This window comes from Oreochromis aureus, linkage group 6 (assembly GCF_013358895.1).
Source record: "Oreochromis aureus strain Israel breed Guangdong linkage group 6, ZZ_aureus, whole genome shotgun sequence".
Lineage (NCBI taxonomy): Eukaryota > Metazoa > Chordata > Actinopteri > Cichliformes > Cichlidae > Oreochromis > Oreochromis aureus.
The window spans coordinates 10,719,426-10,741,310 of NC_052947.1; the positions used below are offsets into that span (position 1 = coordinate 10,719,426).

At 41.0% G+C, this 21,885-nt stretch overlaps 2 protein-coding genes across 2 annotated transcripts; both read right to left on the minus strand.

Annotated features, from left to right (window-relative positions):
• Positions 1–1,075: 1,075 nt before the first annotated feature.
• LOC120440697 lies at positions 1,076–20,784 on the minus strand. Its single transcript, XM_039613818.1, has 8 exons — positions 20,250–20,784; positions 19,931–20,164; positions 19,721–19,825; positions 18,809–19,012; positions 18,383–18,706; positions 17,745–18,063; positions 17,593–17,650; positions 1,076–1,383 (listed from the first exon to the last, which is right to left on the minus strand). Exons 1-6 carry the CDS (start codon positions 20,443–20,445, stop codon positions 17,783–17,785), a joined length of 1,344 nt encoding a protein of 447 aa, XP_039469752.1. The 5' UTR covers positions 20,446–20,784; the 3' UTR covers positions 1,076–1,383; positions 17,593–17,650; positions 17,745–17,782.
• LOC120440536 lies at positions 9,597–11,482 on the minus strand. The gene is made up of 6 exons (XM_039613215.1): positions 11,352–11,482; positions 10,876–11,178; positions 10,568–10,801; positions 10,368–10,472; positions 10,055–10,225; positions 9,597–9,928 (listed from the first exon to the last, which is right to left on the minus strand). The coding sequence occupies exons 1-6, from the start codon at positions 11,437–11,439 to the stop codon at positions 9,597–9,599; spliced, it is 1,233 nt and encodes a 410-aa protein (XP_039469149.1). The 5' UTR covers positions 11,440–11,482.
• Positions 20,785–21,885: the final 1,101 nt, after the last annotated feature.

Genomic DNA, 21,885 nt, shown 5'->3' on the forward strand with positions numbered 1-21,885 from the left:
ACATTTACTGGTTGTGCAGCTTGGACACTAAAACCAAACATCCTTCCTCTTTCTTTAAATCTTTAGTATTCTTGCATGCTATGTTGTACCATGAAAACATATTAAACTACATTCAGTCACTTCCCGTATAATAATGATGATTTTATTAGATTTACTGTAAGTATCAACTCTGCTCCTTGTAGTTGTATTTGAATGCATTAAATAGTCATTGTTGAGCAGAGAGCTGTGGAGGTAATAAAACTGTTCCACAAGTTCAACGTGCAGCATGGACAGCTGTAGAGATGGAGACTTTAGTTTTCTGTGAAGCTACTTTTTTTTGCCTCTGGTTGAATGTGGGTGCTGGGTGTGGTTAGAAAGTGCCAGACTTTAGCACTTTGCAACCACACTCACAGATGTAAACACTTTACACTTTAATAAAAATCATATTTTATAACCACTCATGTTGTTTGCTGCCTTACATGCTGTGAGATATTGTTTCTCTGATCAAAAAAAGCATAATCTGAACAAGTCTGTAAAGATAACTGAGCTGTAAATGTCATTAGTTAATTATGTTATGTTATGTGGCAGGTTTTTACTGACTTTTCTACATTCTGCAGTCAAGTGATAGTTAATGTAAATAATCGTTATTTGGAGGAAACTCACCTGAGAGCAGGTCTGATCTTACTTGTACTTATTGTACAGTCATTAATAGAAGGAAAAAAGATTTAATAAACCCTCCACCTTCTGACAGCAAAAGGTGAAGAAACAATCCACAAGTGATTATTCTGATAAATCTTCACAATAGTTGTGCAAAAGAATTTAGCTACTTGAGCTACTTTGTTTATTTTGTCTATTTTACATAACCACTATTAGAAACATTAGAAACATTAGAAACTTTCGTTCTCTATGTTTAGCAGTTAGTGGTTCATTTATGATTCAGAAAAAAAGAAACCTGCAGACACGATGACTTTAAAGTTCAGTTTTACAGTCACTTTCCAGATAATGTTATAAATTCACAAAGCTCACAAAGTAGTACAGCTGGCGTCTCTGACAAAGTTAACAATAGCATTTTATGTTGTGATGCACTTTCCAGGTTTTTTGCAACATGTAATATCGTAGGCTATCTTTAAATTGAAAACCCTATGCATTTTTACTTTTTTACTAATTTCTACTGTATTTTACCTTATATTTCCACTATAGACTGTGATTGTTTAACACTCTGGACTCATCAACTGTGGTGCTTTTCTTGTAGGCAATGACTCAATATTAGAGGTTACAGTAGAGACTAGCACCATTGGAATAGAGATCAACTTCATTGGGATAGAGATGAGCTTCGTGGTTCATGGTGTCAAGCATCCTGCTGTGCTGAGCTGGGTTGTTTCCATATATGGGATTAAGGCTGACCTGAGGAAACCAAATAACATAAGATTACATGTCATTGCGTACGAGAGGGTATAATTTTAGTGAGATAAACCTGCCATGTACCTGCTGTTTGTTATCTGATATTTCACTCTTTGGAGAATGACTGAAAGCCTTCTTTTTTCTAAGTGTCAAACATGAAAGGATACGACTGAATAACAGATTTCAAATCAGAGTTTGAACATGATTGATCTAAAAGAGAACACAGTGATGCTCACCTCTGGCAGCAGAACACAGTGAGAAGTATTATTATTATTAACAGGAGAGCTGCAAAACCTCCTGCAGCTGCTGGTAGCCATTGAGCTGTGGTGTTATCCTTGTTGGTTTTAACACCACAGGAATAATTTCTTATATTCTCCCTGCTGACTGCGTCTAGGATCAGATGTTTGTTCTGGTTCTCTCTCGGGGTCAGAGGTCGACTGTTCAAGTACCAAATGTAGTTTGTGTTGTCAGTCAGAGGACAGCTGGTACTGCAGGTCAGTGTGACTCTCTGACCCTCTGTCACCACTGCAGAAGGACTCATCTTCACTCTCAGCTCTGAAAGAGGAACATTTATAATGAAAAACATAATATGTCAAGATATGAAACGTTACACAATTGTAACTTAGGTTCTGTAATTTAATTCCATGACATTTCAGAGGGAATGGTTGCCTTTTTTTACTCCGCCCCATGTACAGTGCATGACAGCTTGGGTTATTCTTTACTTAACAGCTTATCATAACATTAACACCCATAAGGGGTGGCTGTAGCTAAGGAGGTAGAGCAGTTCAGCTGCTGATCGGAAGGCTGATGGTTCGATCCCTGGCTCCCCCAGTTTGCATGCAAAATATTCTTGGGCAAGATACTAACCCCAACTTGTTCGCCAATGCATCCATCGGAGTATGAATGATAGTTAGAAAGCACTCACCGTATAGATAATAATGCTTGTGTGTATGAGGTGAATGCGGCATGCTGTATAGAGCGCTTTGAATTCTCCAGCAGAGTAGAAAGGTGCTATATAAGAACCAGTCCATTTCACATTGACTGTCGATTTGCTTCATTTTGTGGGTCTCTGCCTTCACTTTTGTCCACAATAACTGAAACTTGCACTGTGCTTTGTGTCTTTATGTCTTGATCCTTGGTTTTATACCCTTTTTTTTTGTGTTGGACTCAGTTGTCCGTTTTTATAATTTCTGTCTGATTTTGTTCTAGTTTTAGTTTAAACATTATATCACACAGTGGAAATTTGTATTTATCTTTTATATTAGTTTTGTTCTGTTTTTTTGTGTTTAGTTGTGAGTGTAGATTTTATTTGCATTACTTAATTCTGTTTGTGTTGCATGTTTTGTGTGTTATTTGACATTTTTTTAATCCACTGCGGACTGGCTGTGCATGGGACAAACGATCACCTGCTGAGGCATGGGTGTGTCCAGAGGTGGCCTATCAGCTGTTTAAAGGACCTATTAAAAGGAAGCAGTGGAGGAAGAGAGGCCCCAGATATGAAGAGGAGCGCATGAAGGTGGAAAAAAGGGACCCGCTGCCTGATCGTGGGGGCTGCGATGCCTCATCTGGAGACGAACCGGTCAGCATGATGTGGCGACCCAGTCCCAAGGCGTGTGATTGGCAGCAGGGCAGAGTTATGTCTCTGCCTGCATTTCTGAGTCGTTTCTCCAGTGTTGTTCACCGGGTGCAGCCGTATTGGGAGAGGGTTGCCATGGCTACAAGCCAGGCGAGCTTCTGGGACGATGGTTCTGGCCCCTTTTGTTTTCTTGCAGGGTGATGCCATAAGGGGAGCCATGGTGGCATCGGCGTCAGATTCCAGTGCGGAGTGTGAGCTGGCTTGGATGTGATGAGTCCAGTGGAGGGACAAGACAGGGATAGGAGGCTTCTGTTCGTCTGGCTGGGACGAGGGTGGCATGGACCCGCTCTGAAAGAGGGATTTCTGTCCTGTTTGTGAACACCTAACAAACATTCATCCTTGGTTGTAGGACAGTTGCACTGTGCGACAGGGTGGGATTTTGGTGCGCATGGAATGTCACTACCCGATCCGTACCGGAAACCCGATCGGTACCACGCATGCGCAAATCTTACGTTCAACGTTCAAGGTTCTTTATTCGTCACATGCATAGTTATACAGGTATAACACACAGAGAAATGTAACCCGACACGCTCTCGACTTGTGAAAAAAAAAAAAGGGGGGCTTATAAAGAGCATTATATATAATCTATACATTAGGTGAATGTGCAGTAGTAACATGGGGGGGGGGAGTGGTTTAGGGCCCGGATGGCTTGAGGATAGAAGCTCCTCTTGAGTCTCTCTGTCCTTGCCTGGATGATGCGGAACCTTCTACCGGATTGCAGAAGTTGGAACAGTTTGTTGCCGGGATGGGACGGGTCCTTCAGTATCTGCGCTGCTCTAGTCCGGCATCTCCTGTGTAGATGTCCTGAAGTGGGGGGGAGAGCAGTCCTGCAGTGGTGTTCTGCTGTACGGATCACTCTCTGAAGAGCTTTCTGGTCCTTAACACAGCTGTTCCCAAACCAGGATGTGCTGTTCTGTGTGAGGATGCTCTCCACAGCGCCTGTATAGAAAATCCTGAGGATCTCTGGAGAGACCCTGAACTTCCTCAGTTGTCGTAGGTGGTACAGGCGCTGCCTAGCCTTTTTGGTCTGGACCTAAATGTGGGCAGACCATGTCAGGTCTGAGGAGATGTGGACACGGAGATACTTGAAGGACTGCGCCTCTCCACTGGAACTCCATCGATGATAATGGGCTCGTAGTCTCTGTGCTGACTCCTTCTGAACTCCACCACCAGCTCCTTGGTCTTGCCAACGTTCAGCTGGAGATGGTTGTCCTGGCACCATGATGCCAGATTCTTCACTTCATCCATGTAGGCCGCCTCATCGTTGTTGGAGATGGTGCCCAACACCACTGTGTCATCAGCAAACTTCACAATGGTATTGGAGCTGTGGGTGGCCACACAGTCTGAAGTGTAGGGGGAGTAGACCAGTGGCGAGAGGAGACATCCCTGTGGTGCTCCTGTGTTGATGGTGATGCTGTTCGAGACGCATCTACCCACCCTCATCACCTGAGTTCTGCCAGTGAGGAAGTCCAACACCCATGCACACAGACGGCTGTTGAGTCCCAGATCCCTCTGCTTTGCGAACAGTCTGCTGGGCACTATTGTGTTAAACGCTGAACTGTGATTAACAAACAGCATTCTCACTTAGTTACCCTGTTTCTTGTCCACATGGCTGAGGGTGGTGTGCAGGACGTGGGCGATGGCGTCCTCTGTGGATCTGTTGGGTCGGTAGGCGAACTGGAGCGGATCTGTGGTGTCTGGGATGGAGGAGGAGATGATGTTTTCAGCAGCCTCTCGAACACCTTCATTACTACCGAGGTCAGTGCAACTGGCCAGTAATCGTTCAGGGATGAGGGTTTGCTGTTCTTGGGCACAGGGATGATGGTGGATCTTTTGAAGCATGTGGGAACCACAGACTTCGCCAGGGACTCGTTGAAGATGGAAGTGAACACACCTGCTAGCTGGTCAGCACAGCAGCGCAGCAGATGGCTGATGATGCCATCTGGCTCCGCCGCTTTACTTGTGTTCACTCTCCTCAGTGCCGCTCGGACGTCGTGCTCCGCGATGCTGATCACCGGTCTCTTGCTGATGACGTCACTGTCCTTGGTAGTCAGGCGGTAGTTAGCAATAGCCGCCTGGCTAACCTCGAAACGGGCATAGAACTAGTTCAGCTCGTTGCTGAATGCAGAGTGGGTGTTGATCGGCGCAGTGTCCCTGGCTTTGTAGTCCGTAATGGTGCGTAGTCCGTGCCACATAGTCCATGTGTTGCCCTGGTAGAAGCAAGACTCCACGTGCTCCCGGTACCGGCGTTTGGCATCTCTCACCGCGCACCGCACGCCGTATGAGGCCGCTTTGTAGGCGCTCATATCGCCAGTGGCGAGACCCGCGTTGTAAGTGGGGGTCGTGGCGTTCACTGCAGCACAGATCGATCTGTCCACCCACGGTTTCTGGTTCGGGAATGTGGTGACTCTTGCAGTGGGGATAATCGACTCCGCTAGCATATTCACGAAGCATACTGCTTCCGTAAACTCGTTGATGTCGACTGCGCATGCTCTGAACATGTCCCAGTCTACGTCGTTGAGTGCGTCCTGTAGCGCCGCTTCTGATTGGGCAGACCAACGTTTCACCTCCCTCGTGGTTACTGCTTCCCTTCATATGTTTTGTTTATACTGGGGAATGAGGAAGATGGCGTTGTGGTCAGACTTTCCAAAAGCTGGGTGTGAGACAGCTTTGTAGCCCTGCTTGTATGGCGTGTAGCAGTGGTCCAAAATTCGATCCCCCCTCGTAGGACACGAGACATGCTGGTAGAAATTCGGCATGACTTGTCCGAGGTTCGCTTTATTAAAGTCTCCTGCTACAATGAGGGCTGCGCCCAGGTCCTTGTTTTGAAGCGAACTCAGCACATCATGTAGTTCGGACAAAGGCATACCTGTGTCCGCTTGGGGTGGGATGTAGACCACCGTGGCGATGACCGAGGTGAACTCACGGGGCAAATAGAAAGGGCGGCACTTAATGCTCAGGAATTCCAGATGTGGCGAGCAGCCGCTGGAAAGACTAGAAATGCTCCTGGCATCACACCACTTTCTGTTTACCATGAAACACACTCCTCCACCTTTGGTTTTGTTTGACTCTCCCGTTCTGTCCACGCGGAGCACAAAGAATTAATCCGACTGAGTTATGGCCTGGTCTGGCACGGTGGGGGTCAGCCATGTCTCCATGAAGCACAGAATGTTGGAGTCCCTCATGTGACGTTGGAAGGCGACTCTTGCTCTTAGGTCATCGAGCTTGTTCTCCAGTGCCCAGTAGAATGCTGGGCAGTGGTGCGCGATGCGCCTGCTGTCTCAGTCTGTTCCGAACGCCAGTGCGTTTCCCCCGGCGCTTCTTTGTTCCACACCTCGGATGAGTGGCCCGTCCTTTGTTGTTCTCCGCACCGCGTAGAATCTCTGGCGGCCAGGATGGGTCGGGTTTAAAAGTGTCCAAGATTAAATGTGCAACCTTGTCACCCATGTTTACAAGTGATCTGCTGTCATAGACTATAAAACTAGAGGATTTTGGAATGTAAACCAGAGCAAAAAATAAGTAAAAAACTTAAAAGGTGCATAGTCGGAGCGGAGTGGTCAGGAAGGCGTCTGGGCGTGGCCATCTTATTGCACGTCACTTCCTCTTTTGCCAACATTGCGACAGTTAATATATTTGAATGACAGGGTTAGCGCCCAGTTAGCTCCTAGCCTTTCTCAACAGCTCTGCCTCCTTTTCAACTGCCCGGGACATTTAAACAATGAATACCTCCGTATACAAACAAATTAATGCACATATTGTGGTCTTCCTGTCAGGTAATCAACAATCCAGGACACCAGTGAAGCATCCACATGCATCGCTGGTTGATTGAGCAGATAGATGATGGTGTCTTCAGTTCCGAGACAGGGCTGGTAAGCAAATTGAAGGGGATCCTGATGTGACTATCAATAAATCAAATCGACTGTCACTAAATCAAATTTAGCACACATACACAAACACGATTTGTACTGACGGAAGTTCAGTTTACATAGGGTTCATTCACTCGGTCAGCAAGTGGCGGTATTCTCGTACACTGGGAGTAAACTGCCATTAAAAGAAACAGAAGAAGAAGAGAACATCTGCATATGCGGATCAGGTAGACCCGATTAGTACGGTCCGACTTTGCACATGCACAGTAAGGATCGGGGATCCTGATCCATAACTATCTTCTTATTTTTTCGTTTTGTCTACATTATATTGAAATGTTTCATTATTGCAAACATTTTAAGACATACTTATTATTATTATTAACATCTTAACAGATACTCTGACCCGTAACCATCGAAAAAAATGCTTCAAGCGGAAATAGACCTTTTGCACATGCGTGTTATGGATCTGGTTTCCGCACGGATCGGTAGTGACATGGAACATTGTGTTTTATAGGTTTTTTTGATATTGGGTTTGTTGTTTATTCCTGGGGTTTTAGTATCTTGACAAGATTTTTGTTAGAATTGTTTGTCATTGTTGCTTTCTGGCCTGGGAATAAACTGTTTCTCATCAGACCTTCAGCATCTGTTTCCTGGGTTTCTGACTCGCTCGATCTCCCCTTGTATTTAAAAGAAACTCGTTAGTAAGACATTCTGGTGCACCAGCTTTAGTGTCTACAATTACCTTTGCTTATGTTAGGTTGTCATTCTTGTGTTGTATTCAAGATTTCTTTGTTAGATATTCTCAAGTTTGTCCTGTCCTCCTATGTTCCCTTTGCCTAGTCTGTTTCTGTTATGTTTCCCATGTTTAGTCAGTTTTAACGTTGTTTACTTTGGCCTGTCTGGTTGGTGTTTCAGTCAGTGTTAGTCTCCTGTTTTATTTTCATAGTCTCTTGTCCTGTGTTGTGTTCAGTTGTACTTTCCTTGTCTGACTTATTTCACCTGTACCTTGTTTTTCCCAGTTGTGTATCATCCTAATTATCTCATGTGTATATTTAAGTCCTCAATCTCCCTCTGGTCTTTGTCATGTCATCGCCTCCTCATCTTGCGTGTGCTCCTGTCAGTCAGTGTCTGTGTTTCAGTTAGTTTCCTCAATCTCTGCTCTGCTTCTAATTTGGTTCAATCAGTAGTGATGGGCAAAGCAAGGCTTTGTGAAACAATGAACCAATGGAAGAATTTGGCTTTGAAACAAATTGAGACCGCACATTGATATCTGTTGGCCAATTTGATAATCGCCACATCTTGATAATGCTGTTCTGTGAAACAATGATGCTGTTAGGATGCCTGGGTCGTTGACCCAGGGTTTTGGGGTTTATTATATTATTTATAATTTCTAGTCTTTGGGTTTTTGTTAGTCATGTCTTATGGTTTGTCTCTGTGTTCTATAGTTTCTCTGTCTCCCCTGTCGGCTGTATCCCCTTGTTAAGTTCGCGTCTCTGTGTTATGTTTCCTGTTTTACTTTGAAAGTCCGTGTTTCATGTTAGTGTATCTGGTTTTGCTTTCCTTGTCTCGTTAGTCCTGATTTGCCCCAGCTGTGTTTCCCTCCTGTTGCCCATTCCCTGATTGCTCCCTCTATGTATTTAAGCCCTGTGTTTTCATCAGTCCTTGTTGCGATCTACCGTTTATTATGCTGTGTGTTTTGTCTGCTTGCCTGAGTTTATGTTTGAAGTCTTAGTTTTGTTACCTTTTTGAGTTCAGCATTAAAGCTGTTTTGAGTTCACCTTTTTGCCTCCGAGCGCCTGCACTATGGGTCCACCATTCCTGCCTGCACACAGCCTACACCTAACAGATGCAGACAAGCACAATTCCAAACCAAACTACTTATTAAACCAGACTGTGAATGACGGTGATCAACACATGTTTTGGATAAATCCCCACACAAACAAGGCAAAAAAATAGTGAGACTGTTAAAGACAGCGGGCTGTGATTGTAATAAACAGTGTGCTTCAACAAAGTTATCCCTCTGTTAACATTCCTGTTGCTCACAATAACTCAATTTAGAAAGTAAAATATGTAGAGAAAAAACTGTTGTGTTTACTGTAGTAATCACAAGTTTCCTGCTGTTTTTGCCTCAACTGCCTTCGTTTTTTACTCACAGCCCTCAAACTCTGGATGTGTTTGGTTGATGTTTTAATTATGTAGGAGTTTGTCATCAGGTTTGTTCTACACCTTTAAAGCTAGAAGCTGGCATAGCATTCGCTTTTATTGTCAAGAATTTAAAATATTCAAATTAAAAGACTAAATGTGTTTTCCTTATAGAAAGTTAACATTTATCACATTTTATTGGCCAATTCTGACCAATTGTAACACTCGATTTCACACACATCTTAAAACCAGCCTCTGTTGAGCAACCTCTGAACCATAAAGAAACTTTTCTGTAATTTATACTGCTTTGGATTTTGTATCTAGTAACACAGGCGTGTTTTACTGTGAGTCTGAAGTTTTTGTTAAAATTAACCTACAGTCTGTCTGTTGTGTATAAGATATTCCATGCAGAAGTGTCAGTGAGAATAAAAGAGGGGAAAAAAATCTGTCATTAGAATTGTTAAATAGGTATTCTGTAATTAATGATAAGAATATTTCTTCCACCTCTGCTCCTGTTCAGATATTAATGAGTAAAGTCTGCTGAGTGAGGAGTTTAGATTTACCTGTGACAATCAAAAGACTCCAGGCAGATCAGACTGTGTCCATCCTTCATGATCTTTCTGGAATCTGAATGTGTATCCTCCTGAGTCATTCTTCTTCAGGTTGTTGATGGTCAGGATGTGTTGGTTCTTCATGCTGTCCTGATACTCCACACGACCTGCAGCCTCAATCAGCTCTTCAACTTCCACTTTATCTTTTCTGCATTTTTTACTCCAACATTTAAACTCTGGCTTCATGTTATCAGGATGTGAGTATTCACGTGTGATGTTCAGTGAAGATCCTTCCAGAGCACAGATTCTCCTGCTGACATAATTCACTCTCCAGCAGTTTTTATCCTGAACACCTGAAATATAGATGGAAGATTTAAAGTTGTTTGATTGGTCTGTATTTCAGCACTTGAGTTCATTATTAGATTTTTAACACTTACAAACTTCCTTGGATTGAAGATGTTTGTGACCTTTAACTGTACAAGAGAATGTGTCTCTTGAAGAGTTATCAACTGAATAATCTTGATTCTCATAATAGTTTTGTTTGTTGTGATACCACACGTAGCCAGTTTGATGGTTAGTCAGGTTACAGCTGGTGATACAGGTCAGTGTGACAAACCCCGAGACGGAAGAAGTTCTTTGAACATGAACCTCTGTTGAAAAAGGATAAATAAATTTCTTGACACTATATTTGATACAGCGTATTAAATACGTATAAGTGTTGGTTTGACACAATATGACAAAATAGGGGTTAAGTGAAGATGTGTTTGTACGGTTTGGGTATGGAAATTTCACCTCTGGGATATGTGATGGAGCACGGCTCATCCACTAATGTCTGATTGTGGGAAGAAAGGTTTCCATAAGCACAAGTCACTCTGAAACATGTCTTTGTTATTGAATCTGGACAAAAAGACACATGGTTAAATATTTGTACTGAGACTATTTTTACAGGGGTTTGCTTAACGTTTTGTAGCACAATGAACATCATGACTCACCCACAGAGACTTCAGGGGCTCTGAGATCCTCGTAGCCTTTGACAGCACAGGAGTATGTGACTGCTTCCTCACTGCTGAGCAGCTCTTGGTACCAGGGAGACCAGTCCTCATAGAGAAACTCTCTGTTCTTGTACCAGATGTAGGCTGCAGGCTTTTCAGTCAGAGGACAGCTGCTGCTGCACATCAATGTTACTGTCTGTCCCTCTGTGGCAGGAATCACCTTTACCTGCAGCCCTGTGAGGATGGTGGATAACAACTTATACAATGATGTCAATTGGAAAGTAATAGATGAGTAAAAGTCACTGTACCTGCAACTACTTGAAGACTAATTCTGTTGAGCCAACAGAGTTGTGGACTGTCTGTAGTCTTCATACAGCAGTAAGAGTTTGCATCACTCTCTCTTAGATCACTGATGGTTAAAGTTTGGTTTTTCTCTTCAGACATGTTGTACGTTACACGTTGTCCATCCACAGAGAGCTCACTCTGAACATAATTTCCCTTCCATTGGATAGTGAACCATTTGGTGCTTGAAGTCAGATGTTGATGTGAGCAGTGCAGATCCACCGATGAACCTTTGAGAGCACAGATCCTGGTTTCTCCTCCATTAACACCTTTAACACAAACTTACATTAGAAAGAAACCTTTCTGTCAAAAAGAGAGAGATATACTGTAGTTTACATTAGGATCTAATCTGAACTCAAAGTTGTCATCTATAAATCATGTAGTAGGATTAGCTAAGGTTACTTTTATTCTTAAATAGGGACTAATAAATAATCACTGATACCTGAGATGTAAATGATGACACCCACAAAGAGACGACAAGCATTCCTGAACGGCATGATTGTTGTAGTCCAGACTTTAACGTTTAACATTGACAGTGAAAGCTTGAATAAAAAAAAAGTAAGTCATCGGTCAGCCTAAGCTGTTCTCTTCTTCAGAGTGAAAGGTTAGGGGGGGAAAGATTGACTGTTGTTTCATATTCAGTGGTTTCACATCTTGTGCAGCTCTGAAGCTAATACCAAACTTCCTTCCTTTTCCTTTCAATCTTTTGTGGACTCTGCTGCGTGCACTTGTATTTTAAATAAATGTGCAATAAGCCTCAGGTGCTTGAGGCTGTTGAGAAGAAAGCTGTGTATGTGTTAAAGCTTTTGTCCATATCTCATTATGATGGTTTATGCTTTGTGATGAATACAAACCTCTGTGGTGATCAAGAAACCGCAGATTCAAGCTCACTGTGCAACATGAACTGCTGTGGAGATGCAGACTTTTTTTTGCCACTGGTTACAGATGGGTGCTGGGTGTGGCCTAAAAGTGGCAGCTTTTATCACATTTGAGCAACACTCAGAAGTGAGAACAGGTCTTCAACCACAGAGATAAACACTGTAAATTTTAAATAAAAATTGTGTTCAACATTCACTCTTGTTGTTTCCTGCCTCAAATTCTGTGATTTATTGTTTGAATGCTGAAAAATAAGCATAATTTCAGATTCCTTAGCACCCTCCTCTTTTGTTCTGTTGTTCAGTAATTTGAGACCAGAAGGGACCATACTTAATGCTCATTGGGTCAGCAACTCCATGTTTAATGCAACGATCAATGATGCTGAGGGATCTGATCATCTGTTCTGAGCCATTCTGCACACGTTGGTAACATTTTCTATTGTTCTCTGCTTAACCCTCAACAAGTGAGGACTATAAATGTCATTACTTATTTATGTTTTGTGGCAAGTTTTCACTAATCTTTCTATATTTTACACTCAGGGACAATTGACTTTAATGATTGTTGATCACTAAGAATTTTAATACTTTTGGTTTTACTGTCATATTTTTACTGTTACTATCAAGTGAGGGTGTGTGCCAAGCAGCGAGAGAACCCAAAATGCAGGACTTGGCAGACAGGCTTAACTAAACTCAAACAGCTTTACTGCCAGAGCTCAGGAACAAAAACCTAAACTGAAAACTTGAACAGAGGGAACATAAATTGACTTGAAAAGACATGAGGCTGTGGGGGAAAGAGACACTGCTGAGGAAAACAAGGTGCAACTGAACAGAATCAATTAATGAAAAGAAGCAAAGAACAACTGAACACAACACACACAGGACAAAAGACTATCAAAACAAAACAGGGAACCAACACTTAGACTGATACTAACACCTGATTTTGACAGGCCAAAGTAAACACAAAGACAAACTCACTAAACATGGACACAGAAACGTAGATGAGGCATAGACAACACAGGAGGGCCAGAAAAACATGAGAATAACAAAGAAAACGATGAATACAAAACCAGAATGAAAACCTAACCAATGTAAAGGTAATATTTAAACTAAAATCAGTCAAATGGGAAATATCACACAGAAAAGTCCCAAACAGAAAACGGTGGGTACAAAACCCAGGATCGTGACAGTTATAGCATTAATGCTCATAATAAACATGGACAAAGTTCCAAATAATAACACCTTTAACAGAAACTTTCATTAGAAAACAGCTTCATTATCTCATCCATCTTTTTTACCTTTCTATCAATAATCTGTTGGCATCTGTGACCCTCAACCTGCTGTCCCAGCATGCAGCAGCAAAGAGGATGGCACTCACCACAACAGACTGATAGAAAATCCTGAGCATTGTCCGATACATGTTAAAAGATCTCAGCTGCTTCAGAAAATAAATACGACTCAGGTCCTTCCTGCAGAATGCAGTGGTGCTTTTAACCCAGTTTATTTTCTGACATGAGTGTGTTGCTGATCACTTTGGCAGACACAAAGTGTTGAAGACGCAGATATTGTGGCCTTCCTGTCAGGTAATCCACAATCCAGGACACAAGAGAGACATCCACATGCGTCAGCTTATCACCCAGGAAGGTTGGCCTGATGGTATGAACTGGAAAAGTCGAAAAACATAACCTTCACACTGCTCGCTGGCTGGTCCACATGGGCATCCACAATTTATCAGGTAGATGTTGGCAACCTCAACTCCAAGGCAACACTTGGAGCTGAAGCAGATTCTGATGTGGTTATTATTAAAAGGTTATTATAGTTAACTAAAACTTAGCTAAGAACTAAAAGTAGATGTAAAAAACATACAAAAACTTTGTTCACAAAGTTTGTTACTCTTTAAAAAAATTGTGTTTGAAATTCACTCTTGTTTTTTGCTATCTCACCTGCTGTGACATATTGATTGATAGACAAAAAATAAAATGATATGAAATATAAAATATGAAACCAGACAATTCTGGGGGGCTCCTCTCCTGGTTTTTTTCGTTTGTTCATTTGTTTTGCAGTTTGAGACACGTCCACTAGAGGGCCCTATTATCATATCTCGTGATACAGTAATGCTGAGGGATTTAATCATGTTTGCTGAGTTATCCTGCTGTTATTGGTAACATTTTCTACTGTGGTCTGCCTACCTGTTATCAAGTCTGCACAGCAGAAGATAACATGAAATGTTATAGGGCAGGTTTTCACAGTGGTTAGCACTGTTGCCTCACAGCAAGAAAGTCCGGAGTTCAATTCCACCACCTGGCCGGAGTCTTTCTGTGGAGTTGGCATGTTCTTTCCATGTTTGCATGGGTTCTTGTTCCTCCCACTTTCCAAAGACATGCAGTTAGTGGGGTTGGTAATTCTAAATTGTGCACTTGAGTGTGAATGGTTGTCTGTCTCTATGTGTTAGCCCTGTGACAGACTGGACAGACCCTGTCCAGGGTGTACCAAGCCTCTTACCCTGTGGCGGCTGGGATAGGCTCCAGCACCCCCACAACCCTGACAAGGATAAGCAGAAGAGAATGGATAGATGGAATCATTGGTTGCAGGAAACTCACCTTAAAACAGACCCGGTTTTACACGTATTTGCACTTGTTTTCTGCCATTTGTGTGCGGTTATAATGGTGGATGTTCATATGTCAAAAATTCCAAATGTTTAGGTTAATAACATATAATTAATTAATATTAGAATTAACGTCATTGCTTATATAACCTTGGAATTTTTCTGTAAAAATAAATGTGTATTTCCAATGAAAGTCGTGAAAAACATTTCTCCTAAAAATGACCCAAAGTTATCAACTTAAATATAAAATTTATGTGTAATCCTGTTCTCTAAACTTTTTTTCAGAATTACTCAGTATTTCAGGACACGTTTCTTCTCTCCTAAGAGATCTTGGATTATTACTCATTTATACCATCGCACCTACCAGTAAGTATTTTTACATAATAATTACATCCTAAGTCATGGGCTGTATCAACACTGTCACCTGTGTGATTTTTTTGAACATTCTGATAACAAATAGTTTCTTTAAGAGATAATAATAGAAGGAAAAATGGTTTATTCAAACATCAAACATTCACGAATCTTACAGAAAAAGCTGAAGAAATAAGAGACAAATGATTATTCAGATAAATCTTCACACTAGTTGTAGCTGAAAGAATTAAACTACTACAGCGCTTTAGCTTTTTTTAATATTTATTAATACTCATGAAGGTTATTGATTTATGTTAAGCCGTTAGTGGTTCATTTATGGTTCAGGAAAAAAAAGAAATGATGACTTAAAGTTTTAACTGTTCAGTTTGAAAGCTCTAAACCACGCAGAAAGCAACAACACAAAGCTCACAAGTTTGCATGTTATACAAAGTTAGCAATAACATTTTTACATTGTCTTATACTTTGCACGCAACACATGCATTTCATCATCAAACATCTTTAAATTGAAAACCACAAGCATTTCTACTTTTTACTCATTTCTACTGTATTCTATGTGCCATTTTAGAGTGTGATTGTTTCACACTCTGTACACAACAGCTGTGGTGCTTTTTTGAGATTTTTTCTATTTAAAAGGCAGTGACTCAATATTGGATGTTAGAGTATAGAGTACAGCTGTATTGGAATAGAGTTCAGCTTGATTGGGATAGACTTCGCCTTCACTGGAGTAGAGGTCACCTTGATTTGAGTCAAGTTCACCTTCATTGGAATAGAGATGAGCTTGTTGGTGTGTATTGACCAGTGTTGGGTAAGTTACTTTAAATTAGTAACTTAGTTACATTACTAGTTACTTCTCTAAAAAAGTAACTCAGTTACTTCAAGTTACTCGTTACTTTCAAAGTAACTAGTTACTAGGGAAAGTAACTTTGGTTTTACTCAGAATTCTCTTGTTAATGTGTTGCTTCCGTAACTGGATACCCAGCAAGATTGCCAGTCTTCTATCTTGCTTACTTGCCACAAGTGCACTGTGCCACCTACCAATAGAAAGGAAAAAATAATGTGCACATTTCCACGAGAGAAATCCCACGCCTGGACCGTCGTTGACCGCCGCCATGATTCTAGCCTGCTTTTTACATCCAACACAAAAACTGCAGTCGTGGTGCTTTTGATTGTACTCAGAACTTGGAAATTCTGCCTTCTGAATAGGAAGATGTAGGTAACACCAGACTGCAGATGAGCTGCATACAGAGCTGGACTGGGACAAAAAAATAGTCCCGGCATTTTGACTAGAGACCGCCCACCATTATAGGAAAAATCATAAAGCCTTTGAATGAAAATAAACACTGTTGTGACAGTGATGTACACTGTTCTGATGGTATATATGTATCAATCTATCAATTGTTTGTTGTAAGACTCAGATAATTATTTTTTTTTAAAGCGAGACATTTTAAATGAGAATAATAAAGAAAAGTATTTCCTTGTGCCCCCCTTTCCCTGTTAATGCCCTACCTGGCCCCTGGCATCACTTTGCTAGACCCGCCCCTGCACAGTTACCAGCTGTCAGCTACTTAGAAAAGGATCCTGGTGTTATTTGTCTCTCAGAAACAGCTCATAACTTCCTTCAACTCATTCATGTCACCTAAAAGGTAAACATGTTTCTCCATCACCTGTTCAGCTCTGATGATTCAGTAAGAACATCTCCTGGTTTCATCTGCATGTTTCCTCTCACCAGATAACCAAACCGATATCATGACCAGCAGCTTTACAGCTGTGGCTCCAGCAAACATCAGCTGATACTAGCAATTAATATTAAATAAATTCTAACAACAGCTGATCAAGCTTGAACGTGCTGCTGTTGTTTAACGCGACATCCGCTGGTTTCCTCTTTCTGGCGCAAAGTGGGCGATAAACAAGAGAGAAAAGTCGATCAGCTGATCATTGATCAGTTTCGTGATTGAAGTAGAAACAGGAGAGGAGAGAATGAGAGAAGAAGAGGCAGCTGTGCAGCTTCAGCTTTGTGTCTTTTTCATTGTAGCTGAAGTCCGGGACAAACTGTGTTCCTTTTCACCTCAGTACGAAACGCGTAATATTTTCTCTGAATACCAGACGATTCTGTTTTTTACGGGACGGTTGGCAACTCTAATAATTAACCGTATGAACAAAATAAAGTTCAACATCAGTAACATAGCACCCACCCAGCTGTATAGAAACTCCGTCATGCTAGCTAGCACGCAGTACGAAAAAGTCATCATACCGAAAATAAACTCCACCTAAACTTGGTTTATATCTGACTCCGATAGACTGCAGGTCATAACTTCTTACCTGAAGTTCAGTTCACCTGACACGCGGACCGGCGGCCGCTTCGGGTCTCTCCTCTTGCCTCCCTTTTCCTTCATCCACCTGCTGGCCTCCACCACTTGCTAATGTTATTGAATCTGTGGAAGCTCTGCGATATCCACCACACGAAGTAACGAGTAACGAGCCTATCTAAATCCCAGTAACGAGTAACGCGTTCCTGGTTTTGGCATAATAACTAGTTACCGTGCTCGTTACCACAATAATAACGTAGTTACTGTAACGCGTTACTTAATAACGCGTTAGTCCCAACACTGGTATTGACAGGCATTCTGCTGCAGTGAGCTGAGAAGTTTTCATATATGTGATTATGGTTGACCTGAGGAGACCAAAAAACATAACCTCCCATAAGGTACACATTTCATACCATATGGAAGGTTAAGACGTTGGTGAGATAAACAAGACAAAAAAAATCTATCCACAAAAAGGATAAATGATCAAGTAAAAGAAAAACAGGATTGTGGATGCATTGTATGGTGTACCTGCTGTTTGTTGTCTGATATTTCACTCTTTGGAGAATGACTGGAAGCCTTCTTTTTACTGAGTGTCAAACATGAAAGGATACGACTGAATAACAGATTTCAAATCAGAGTTTGAACATGATTGATCTAAAAGAGAACACAGTGATGCTCACCTCTGGCAGCAGAACACAGTGAGAAGTATTATTATTATTCACAGGAGAGCTGCAAAACCACCTGCAGCTGCTGGTAGCCATTGAGCTGTGGTGTTATCCTTGTTGGTTTTAACACCACAGGAATAATTTCTTATATTCTCCCTGCTGACTGCGTCTAGGATCAGATGTTTGTTGTGTGTCTCTGTCATGTTCAGAGGTTGACTGTTCAAGTACCAAATGTAGTTTGTGTTGTCAGTCAGAGGACAGCTGGTACTGCAGGTCAGTGTGACTCTCTGACCCTCTGTCACCACTGCAGAAGGACTCATCTTCACTCTCAGCTCTGAAAGAGGAACATTGTTAAATAATTAAAAACTATAAATCTCGTAAAAATTTCCCAATTACCTTTTTTTTAAAATATAGGATAGCATTGTGATTGGTAATGTCATACAGGTCAATTGGTGTGGAAAGCAAAGGACAGTCAACAGTTTAACAAGCAGCACTTATTCTTAGACCAGCTAAAATGTGATGATCAGTGAAATTTTGCTGATAACACTTTTACATTCAGTTTTGTTTGCTCAGGTTGACATTAGGCTTTTTAGTGTAAAACACTGAGGCTCTTACATGAATAAAACATCTTAATCGTTGTTAGGAGACTTTACCTGTGACAATCAAAAAGACTCCAGGCAGTTTCAGTTCTTTATCATGTTGTTTCAGGATGAATGTATATTCTCCTGAGTCATTCTTCGTCAGGTTTTTGATGGTCAGGATGTGTTGGTTCTTCACGTTGTCGTGATACTCCACACGACCTGAAGGCTCAATCCGTTCCTTATCACCTGTTCTCCATTTTTTAATCCATAATTTAAACTCTGGCTTCCTGTTATCAGGATGTGAGTATTCACTTGTGATGTTGACTGAAGATCCTTCCAGAGCACAGATTCTCCTGCTGACATAATTCACTGTCCAGCAGTTTTTATCCTGAACACCTGAAATATAGATGGAAGATTTAAAGTTGACTGTGGTGTCTGCATGTTGAGATAACAGCTTTTTATTAATTAACAGAATTAACAGTTTTCTTTGATACTCACAGACTTCATCAGATTGAAGATGCTCGTGACCTTTAATTACACAGTAAAAGTTGTTTTTCAAAGAACTTGGAGTTGAAATGCTCGTTATATTTTCCCTATAAAGTTTTCCATTTTCATACCACACATAGACAGTTTGAGGTTCGATCAGAGGACATGAGGTGCTACAGGTCAGTGTGTTCCCAGGTGTCCTTACAACATGTACCACTGAGGAGATGATAAATACAGTTTCGTCAGTCACTATGTTATTAATATGCATATTTTATATGTGTATGTATGTCAGTTACGTGGTTTTGTGTATGGGAGCAGATTTGTAGAGGTGAGTCCAAAGAACAACGGCACTTGAACTCACTTCTCTTTTCCTTATACGAGAGTGATCTGTGTACTCATTCTGTCTTTTCCTCGTCAGGGAAGTTTTCACTTTAACACATTTTCATTGACTGCATCCACACACTTCCATAATAATCTTGGCATTCTACTTTTTTCACCCAAAGCATAATGTAATTCACGTTTGTTCAAAAAATTGTTTCATTTTTTAAAAATACTGATGGCTGCCAGTGCTACTCCTCAGCTTCTTAGTAGATGTACCTATGCTGTTAATGTGAAAATCCTAGTTGAATTCATTCCTGAAGTATTGCAATCACAAAATTTTCAGAAAACTAGAACTTTGACCTCGACCTTGAGGTCAGTGTCACTGAGATTCAAAATCATCAAAGATTTTTAGTACATGTGCCTTTTGTAGCAATTTGGAAATCCTACGTTGCCTCATTCTCGCAGTTACAAATCTCGGTGTCCATGAAAACTGCCAATAACATCTTTTAACCTTTCAGCCTTTTTACAGCTGAGTCGTTAAAAAAGTGAATGTAGAAACAGTGTATTTCAGAGATCAGTAAGAAGATGTGTTTGTGTGTTCACCTCTGGGAAATGTGATGGAACAAAGCTCATGTTCTGATCCCTGCTGATAAGGACACATTTCGCTTTTAGTGAAAGTCACATTGAAGCATTTTGATGTGATGGAATCTGGATGAAAAAAATATTAGAGTATTGAGTATGTTTACTGAGAATTATTTGACTTAGTTTATTTATAGTAGTTTATTTTGTAACACACTGAACATCGTGACTCACCCACAGAGACTTCAGGGGCTCTGAGATCCTCGTAGCCTTTGACAGCACAGGAGTATGTGACTGCTTCCTCACTGCTGAGCAGCTCTTGGTACCAGGGAGACCAGTCCTCATAGAGAAACTCTCTGTTCTTGTACCAGATGTAGGCTGCAGGCTTTTCAGTCAGAGGACAGCTGCTGCTGCACATCAGTGTTACTGTCTGTCCCTGTGTGGCAGGAATCACCTTTACCTGCAGCTCTGAGAGGATTATAAATAGAAATAATATCAATACATTGATTATTCATAAAATGAGTTCTTCATGCATTTGATAAAACCACTGTACCTGCAACACTGAGAGAAATTCCCCTTTGGCCACAGTCTGTTTTGTCAGCAGGTTCTCTGCAGCAGTAAATGTTTGCATCATTCTCTGCTAGATTGTTGACTGTCAGAGTCAAGTTACTCTCTGCTGACATGCTGTACTTTCCATCTGCAGAGGTCTCAATCTTCAAGCCCCCCCTGTATACACTGTACCAGTTCATGCTTGAAGTTGGATGTTGATGTGAGCAGGACAGATTTACTGATGAACCTTTCAAGGCACAGATGCTGTTTGTTTGTCCCTGAACACCTTTAACAGAACATTTGATTAACAAGCATCTATGCAGATTTACACAATTTCTGTAACATTGATCTCTATACCAACAAGTCAGGGCAGTTGCACAATGATAATGCAAATGATTAACTTGTACTGTAATGACGTGTAGCTCATCAAGATAGAATTAGTGAAAGTCCCTTCAACTAACAGATCTTATCCTGTTTTATCTAATCTTTTTGTGACTTTGCACAATTTGGCTACACCTGAAATGTTTTGCAGTCTTAAATTGAACAAAATATATCCTCCCAGAGAGATGGAGAACAAAGATCCAAGATCCAAAACAAACATCTGGCTTCAGAACACAACTGCTTTAAATTTCAGCTTTTAGTCAGAATGTTTGATTGTTTGATCTTCTAAGTACTCCAGATGCTGTTCGGGTAAAATAAAGGAGGTGAAATTCAGAAGTGTCCTGCTTAAAAGAGAGATGCTAATTAGAAAATGGACAGACAGATAAAGGCAAATGTGTATACAGAGTGCATGAAACACCATATATACCAGTCAAAAGTTTGGACACGCAAAATGACTGTAAATCTCTGAAATGTCTCTGTACATATAACACGTTAATGGGTCAACTGCGCTAACATGTTGTCGCTGTGCAGCTCCACACACGGGGCATATATATATATATATGTTAGGGGGCTGTCAACATTAACACATTAATATGTCATTACGATATGGAAAGTAACAGTTCTTGCTTTTTACTTTCTCTTTTTCTCACAGTTTTAAGCTTCTACATGCTTGTGACTGGTAGAAGACCACAGTTTGGGTTACAGTAGTTCTCCAGCACATTTTAAAATGTGTTGATCACATATTTTTAATTGTAACACAGAGTGATCGTTTACTGATATGGATTTGAGACAAGCTTGGAATGAGAGACTCATCTCACTATGGCCTGAACTCAGTACTTCATAGCACTGATGCAAAGGAACTTTTAGTACATCAATCTTTAGAAACTAACAGCTTTCATAAAACTGCAGTATTTGATACAATGGAAAGGTGAACAATCTGATAAACCAGTTGTAACAAATACAAAAACAGGCTATTTTTCTGTGGTGATTTAAAAAAGAGAGATAAGTGACTGTGAAAGGACAGGAGGACTGACCTTATAGAGTCAAAAAAAATCATTACTATCTCTTAAAGTAAACGACAGTAAAATTTAAAACAACCTCAAATATCTACAACCATAAAATTTTACCTATGCATTAATGCAGCATTTACACTGATACATACAAAGTGGACATTGAATTAAGGGATCAGGGAAAACAGAATCTTTCCTACCTGAGAGATGGAGAACAAAAACCCAGAACAAACATTCAGCTTCTGTGAA

Coding starts and splice junctions, on each gene's coding strand:
- LOC120440536 (XM_039613215.1), bottom strand. CDS start 11,439: ATGTTAAACGTTAAAGTCTGGACTACAACAATCATGCCGTTCAGGAAT. Junction 10,802..10,875: donor TAGTCTTCAAGTAGTTGCAG/GTACAGTGACTT, acceptor CCATCCTCACAG/GGCTGCAGGTAAAGGTGATT. Junction 10,473..10,567: donor AGCCCCTGAAGTCTCTGTGG/GTGAGTCATGAT, acceptor CTTTTTGTCCAG/ATTCAATAACAAAGACATGT.
- LOC120440697 (XM_039613818.1), bottom strand. CDS start 20,445: ATGAACTGGTACAGTGTATACAGGGGGGGCTTGAAGATTGAGACCTCT. Junction 19,826..19,930: donor AGCCCCTGAAGTCTCTGTGG/GTGAGTCACGAT, acceptor TTTTTCATCCAG/ATTCCATCACATCAAAATGC. Junction 18,707..18,808: donor TCTTCAATCTGATGAAGTCT/GTGAGTATCAAA, acceptor TCTATATTTCAG/GTGTTCAGGATAAAAACTGC.